Source organism: Myotis brandtii, unplaced genomic scaffold, assembly GCF_000412655.1.
Source record: "Myotis brandtii unplaced genomic scaffold, ASM41265v1 scaffold314, whole genome shotgun sequence".
Classification (NCBI taxonomy): domain Eukaryota; kingdom Metazoa; phylum Chordata; class Mammalia; order Chiroptera; family Vespertilionidae; genus Myotis; species Myotis brandtii.
This window is the reverse complement of record NW_005362033.1, coordinates 1401308-1408071: the sequence shown is the minus strand read 5'-3', so window position 1 is coordinate 1408071 and position 6764 is coordinate 1401308. Positions and strand designations below refer to the sequence as shown.

Genomic DNA, 6764 nt, shown 5'->3' with positions numbered 1-6764 from the left:
ACTGGGGATGTGCCCGCAACCCAGGTACATGCCCTTGACCGGAATCGAACCTGGGACCCTTCAGTCCGCAGGCCGACGCTCTATCCACTGAGCCAAACCGGTTTCGGCAATTTTGAACATTTTATATAAATGGAATGTGGTCTTTTTTGACTGGCTTTTCCCCCCCACTTAGAATGTTTTCAAGGTTTATCTAAGTTGAAGCATGTATTAGTACTCTGTTCTTTTTCATTGCTGAATAATATTCCATCTTATTTATCCATTCATCTATCGATGAACATTTGAGTTGTTTCCATCTTTTGACTGTCTTGCATAATGTTGCTATAAACATTCTTGTACAAGTTTTTATATGGGCATATGTTTCCATCCCTCATATATCCAAAAGTACAATTTTTGGGTCAAATGGTAACCGTTTCACCTTTTGAGGAACTAACACACTGCTTTCCAAGGTGGCTGCACCATTTTACATTCCCACCAGCAGTGCATGAAAGTCCCAATTCTCCACATCCTCCAGCACTTGTTATTATCGGCCTTTTTTATTATAGCCATCCTGGTTTTGATTTGCATTTCCCTGGTGGTGAATGATGTTGAGCCTATTTTTATGTGCTTATTGGGCATTTGTATATTTTCTTTGGAGAAATATCTATTCAGATCCTTTGACCATTTTTAGTTGGGTTATTTGTCTTTTTATTGTTGAGTTGTAAGAGTTCTTTATATTGTTGGCCTGAAAAATTTTGATACCAGAAACAGTTGGTCAGAGCCCCCTCTCCTTCCATTGTGAATGGAGGCATATCCCTAGAGAGAATTTCAGTTTTAAGGCTTAAGCCCCGCCAGATGGCACTGTTTAAAAAGATTCTTGGTGCACAGCGGGAGTTGTAGTTCTGAGGTTTTGAGTCCTTACAAAGCAAAGGCCAGCGCGGTAATTGGGGCTGATAGAAAGATCATTTACTGGTCCATGAAGCCTAGGACAGGAGGAGCAGTGTAGGGGCAAGTGACACAGAAAATAGCCTGTTTTTTTATATGGAGTGAAGCAACTTCACAGGAACTGGGACCCAATGGACATTAATTTCCAATTCAGCACTCTTCACAGGAGCATGTTTTCTTATTAACTTCTCTCTGCTTGTATAGCCTGTTTTCTTGTGGTCAGCTTTTTAAAGTCAACACTTCTTTACATACCCATTTCTTTGTATCTACGTAGTCCACAAAATTGTCTCTTAAAAGCCACTGGGTGTGTTTTTGCCACAAAAACAGATGTTCTGTAAAGGGAGTGATTCATACTCAAAAGAGACCCGAGTTCTGTGTGCTCCTGCAAGGTTAGGCTGTTTCTGCACCTTTAAAGATGGTGCTCCTGTTGCTGTCGGCTGGCCCTGTATTCATGAGACTCGGGGAGGCTCATAGGCTTCTCGGGGCCTCGTGAAGCCTATGTGACCCAAGACCTTTGAGAGCCCAGGTGAAGAACCTTCATCTTCTGTCATTGTTGGGGAGTGTGACTCCCGCCAGTGAATTTTCCAGATCATATTTGCCTATGAGAACTCCTTACCTGACTCCTTCTGTCCTCCTTACTGTAACCTACCCCCTCTGGGCATCTGCTGGATAGCTACAGTCTTCTCCTGACCCTCTTTCTAGTTCCTCAGAACTCTGTGCTCTCTTGAGGCCCCAGACTTTTGTGTAAGCTGTTTCCTCTGCTGGAAACTCTTTCATACACACCCTCCAAAAATGAATCCATCAATGCAGATGGACTAACTCCTTCCTCTGCAGGTCCCAGATGGAGCTGTCTGCTGGGAGCTCTTCCTTTAGCCCACAAGGGGACCGAGCTCCCCCAACGTGTGTCTCTGTTCCTTGACTTTGGCCATCATGTCCCTTTATTGTTTGGCTGGTTTAGTGTCTGTCTAACCGCAGGAGAGTTAGTCCCTCTAGGGTGGGGTGAACTTTGAGTCCTATTGCCAGGACTTATCACACTTCCTAGAAAGGGATTCATACTCACCAAAGTTTATTTCAAAACTTCCAAGCCTGCTCCATTCAGGAGAACACCTGTCTAAACACCCGCACATGAGCCCAGCAGCCTTTGAGCTCCTTTTGCCCAGTTGTTATCTCTTGGTTTTCTCCTGTTTTGAGCAATTTTGGTTGCCCCTTCCTTGGCCCTGCATCCATCCCACTCCCTTCCAGTTTTTTCTTCCTCTTAACAGATAAAGAAGTGGGCCTGGCCAGGGCAGAGGAGCCAAGGCCTGGCTTGCAAAGCAGGAAAAAACAAAAAAAAAAAAAATCAAGAGACTTCCCTCGTGGGAAAGAAACCCTGCTGTCCTGGCTATCTTTGGATGCTTCAGCCTGTGCTGTCAAGAGTCCATTCCTTGGCCCCCGGGTCTCCTGGACCCATTTCCCAGGGCTGTGTGGTGCAGTGTGCTAGAATGCTCTCCGTTGACACTTCCTGCTCAGGGGAGGATCCCCACCCACACCCCAGTGATGAGTCAGAGCCTTCAAAGCTCTTCCCACTTCCTGCTTGGCCTGGCTGTAGACATGCTGCCCAGCCCAGACATTGGAGAGCATCCTGGCTGTCATCTGGATGCCTTGATCCAGACCTCCAGACACACACAAGGAGCCTCCAGACGCTCGCACCTGCCATCTGAGTGTGACTGGCAGCCTGTACAGTCAGGAAATGTAAGCGCAGCGTGGGGTAAGCCTCCGGTGTTGGTGTCAGCTGTGTGAGAGACTCAGTATTATAATTCAGATGAAGATGGTAAATTGTGCTATAATAATGTAGCATCATCTCGGTTGTCAGATCTGATCACTTTAAAAAGAAAATTTGAACTCTATGAAGACATGGATTTTTGTTTCATTCACTGTTTTATCCAAAGTACCTAGAAGAGTACCTGATACATAGTTGGCACAAATATATTTTGTGGGAAACCAGTTTGGGTCTTATTTTAGTAAGTGCAACCATGGGAATACAATTTCCATGTGTAAGCATTAATGATAACAAGTGAGATTCATGAAAAAAAAATACGTTGTGCAAAACATAAAAATATAATGTTTGTAGTAAGACCAGATACTCTCTTTCCATTCCTCGCTACATAAACCAAGTTTTGTTTTCCTAGTCTATTTGAATTAATAAAACTTCAACTGAGCTTGACCAGTGTGGCTTGGTGGTTGAGCGTCAATCTATGAACCAGGAGGTCATGGTTCAATTTCCGGTCAGGGCACATGCCTGGGTTGTGGGCTCCAACCCTAGTAGGGGGCTGCAGGAGGTGGCCGACAGATGGTTCTCTCTCATCATTGATGTTTCTGTCTCTCTCTCTCTTTCCCTTCCTCTCTGAAATCAATAAAAATACATTTTTTAAGAATTAAAAGAACTCAGAAAGCTTTAAAAACTAATGAATCTCCTTTTCCTTCACGTGCTACATCATCATTTTCAATAACTGACTTTAGTCAGACTCTGAAGGCTTTAGGTACCTGATGAATATGTGAAAGAACATACACATGAATGAATGAATGAATGAATGAATGAATGATTTTGTTTATCACAGATGGTAAGGACTGGTTTATGGTTTATAATTTCCAAAATGTGACCTATTTGTTCTTTATTAATTGAAGGAATCTGCATAATTCCTGAGGCAGTACTCTTGGTTTTTAATCCCCCCAGGTGAAAGAGGAGAATGTGTTTATATTTTCATGTAAGATTTTATTCAAGTTATTTTCAGAAGAACAGGACACAGATTTTTCCTTCCTAAAGGAAATGTTTGGAGTTCCTGTTGAATACACAGGCAAAGCTGGTTAATTAGGTTAATTAATTAGTATAGGGGATGGGAAATGCTCCTGGGATCTCTGCTTACTGCTTGTGCATCACAGGCATGCATACGCACATCACGTTCACCCTGGCTTTCCACTCCTGCCTTGAATGGGTCTCTGGCTTTATCACACTCAGGCACCATCTTTAGATTTGGGCACATTGTGCTGGCAGGGGCCAGCACTAGTGGGGATGGTGTGGGAGGAACATGCTTAGAAGTTAGAGCAGAAGGTGCTGGAAAAGTCTTCCGGGTCATACGGTCTTGCAGGCTCATGATACTGCGTGATCAGACTATCCCCGGGCTGGCGGGAGCTTGACCAGTTGTCCCGTTCCTCCCTTCTCCCTGGAGAGTGAACCACCAGCTTTAATCAGAAGCTGTTGATTATGCCACATAGAGTAGGGCAGACCTTGACTAGTGATATGACAATCAAGCCAATCAGTCAGCATTAGCAAGCTGGTCTTGTTGCTTCCTGAGCTTTCTCGACATGATTATAACTGCCTTTTTGAAAAATCTTTCTCACAGAAAGGAAGAGATTCTATCAGAATGTCACCATCACACAGGGTGAAGGTGAGTGTCTGAAATTTTGACTGCCTCTTCCCCCCCCCCTGTGGAAGCGTAGAAACATTTTTCATCTCCAGCCAGTTGGGTGGTTGAGATGACCCTTCACACTTTTGTCGGATATGTTTCTGTAAGCCCTCCACCGAGGGACTCGGGGTTGTCTTTGTCTGCACCAGTTCAAGTAGCTAAATATAGAATGGTCACTTGATTCCACTTAACAGTCCCTGAGAGGTTTTCATTTGATCTTTCAAGGCGGCTTTGAGATAAACCTGGACCACAGGAAGCTGAAAACTCCCCAAGCCAAGCTCTTTACTGTCCCCAGTGAGGCCCTGGCCATCGCAGTGGCCACTGAGTGGGACTCCCAGCAGGACACCATCAAGTTCTACACCATGCATCTGGTAACAAGTTCACACACCTATACTCCGATGCCTGCTGTTGGCTTTCTAGGCACCTGGCAAAACTTGGGAGACTCCTACCCCAATTGCAATAAAGCCCTTGGGGATGCAATAAAGCCTGCAGCATCACTTGCCCCCTCGGATGTGCCAAACATTCCCCCCTGTGGCCTGGCCACCTGCACTTCCTGCTCAGAGCTCTGTGCTGGCTGGCGGGCCGCTCCTCTGGGCTCAGGCAGATGTGCCCCGCTAACTGCCCAGCTGTCTTACTTTCTGTCATGCAGCTGGGCTTTGTTCCGTCAGCAGCACAGTGTGTAATGTTTGCACTGTGGGTAGCACAGACAGGCAGGACCATGTCTGTCTGACTAGTGTTGTGAAGTTACTTTGGCAGTCAGTATTGGTTTGGGTTCAAGAACCCAAGGGGCAGGTGGGTGAGGTGAGGAACCCCCATGGAGCAGCCGCCATTCACACAGGGTGGCTCACGGAGGCACTAGAGCAGTGAGGAAGGGTCAGCTAGACTGGGCTCAGGCCCTGCAGCTTCCAAATTAACCTTGGGCAAGTTACTGCCCCTTTTCAGCCCCATTGTTCGCCATCTGGGAGTGGCGGGTGATAACAGTACCCACTCATGGCGTAGTGGTCAGATGGGTGAGCTGACCCATGGAAAGGCCTGGGTGTGGTCCCTGGCACCTACAGAGAGAGCTTGCAGTCCACACTGGAGTTGGTGCTATCATCCTGCCCCCACGGACTCGGCCTGCATACCAGCACGCTTCCTCAATACCTTCACAGCCTGCTGCGTGCTGGCTGCTCCTTTGACTGTCGGATGACATAGGGTGATGGGGCTACAAGTTAATGGTAGAGTACCTAAGCAGCCTGCTGTCGACAGGGCCAGTCTGGAAAATAATCCTGTTCTGGTTTGGCTGAGTTGTTCCCCTGCTTCCTGAGGTGTGAATGGAGCCAGCTGGTACGTTTTTCAGTCAGATTTGAATCCTAGTAATGCTTATGTGTCTTATTTACTGAATTTGACCTCTCTGGGACTCCATTTCCACATCTCTGAAATGGGTATAATGGTACCTATCAAAGGGTTGTTGTGAGGATTCAATTGAATGCAGCAGAGTCTGGTAGGAAAGAGTATGAGACCTTGGGAAGTACACTAATCCTAGGGCCTCTGTGAATATTCTGTGAGTCCCATGAGCTATCACACAGCGCTCTGCTGGCACGGAACCTGGCTGTAGCAAGCTCTCACTAGATGTGCTGCAGCTGAGGCTTTGGGTCGAAGGTTTTGGCTTGGCACTGCTCCTTGCTGGGTGTCGCTGGCTGGTTCTGTAGGATGCTGTGGTTGAACACGGTGTCCTTGGGAATGCAGTGCTTTTGCCTGGGCCCAGTGGGTGGTGACAGGGCTCTCTGCCTTTTGATTCAGACCACATTGTGCAACACGTCTTTAGACAACCCAACGCAACGAAACAAGGACCAGCTGATCCGGGCAGCTGTGAAGTTTCTGGACACCGATACCATCTGGTAATTGATGTTTAGATGAGCGTTCCTCTTGGACCTAGTGAGTTCCTTGGGCTGTTTTGCTTCATTTACCCAGTTATCAATAGAAGAAGAGGCAGGCCCTTTTCCTTTACCTCACTGGGCAGGGAGAGCAAGCTAGTTGACATCAGCACTCAGCTGCTCTGCAAACCCCGAGGAAGGGGAGCTCCTGGCTGCGGCAGTGTCGGAGCCTGGGCACAGCTCTCCCACAGCCCACCAGCCATCCCTCGGCTGGAGCGGGGGATGGGGGGAGGAGGGGAGGGGTGGTGGTGTATGCAGCTCTTGTAGGCTCCAGGACCAAGGGTCACTTGCCAATCCCCAGCAGGGCCTCTGACCCTAGGCTTCTGCCTACCAGCACAATCTCACGTCTGCATCCTTACCATTCACTACTTGTCAGCCTGGACACAGGATGGCCAGATGTTGATATTCAGGAGCTAGCTTCTTCCACTTCTAAATTTTCCCATCCTGTCTATGTTCTTCATTTTTCATTTTTCATTTATCATAT

At 47.1% G+C, this 6764-nt stretch overlaps 1 protein-coding gene across 4 annotated transcripts in view; it reads left to right on the top strand.

Annotated features, from left to right (window-relative positions):
• ATPAF2 (ATP synthase mitochondrial F1 complex assembly factor 2) overlaps positions 1 to 6764 on the top strand; it is a 24233-nt gene that overhangs the window by 7952 nt on the left and 9517 nt on the right. For 3 of the 4 annotated variants that reach the window (XM_014542844.1, XM_005870158.2, XM_005870157.2), the window contains exons 2-4: positions 4302 to 4346; positions 4590 to 4735; positions 6147 to 6244. In XM_014542844.1, the coding sequence (XP_014398330.1) occupies positions 4302 to 4346; positions 4590 to 4735; positions 6147 to 6244 (289 nt within the window). Of the gene's footprint in view, positions 1 to 3317; positions 3522 to 4301; positions 4347 to 4589; positions 4736 to 6146; positions 6245 to 6764 lie in introns of those variants that run through there. The other variant, XM_014542845.1, reaches the window with a different exon arrangement.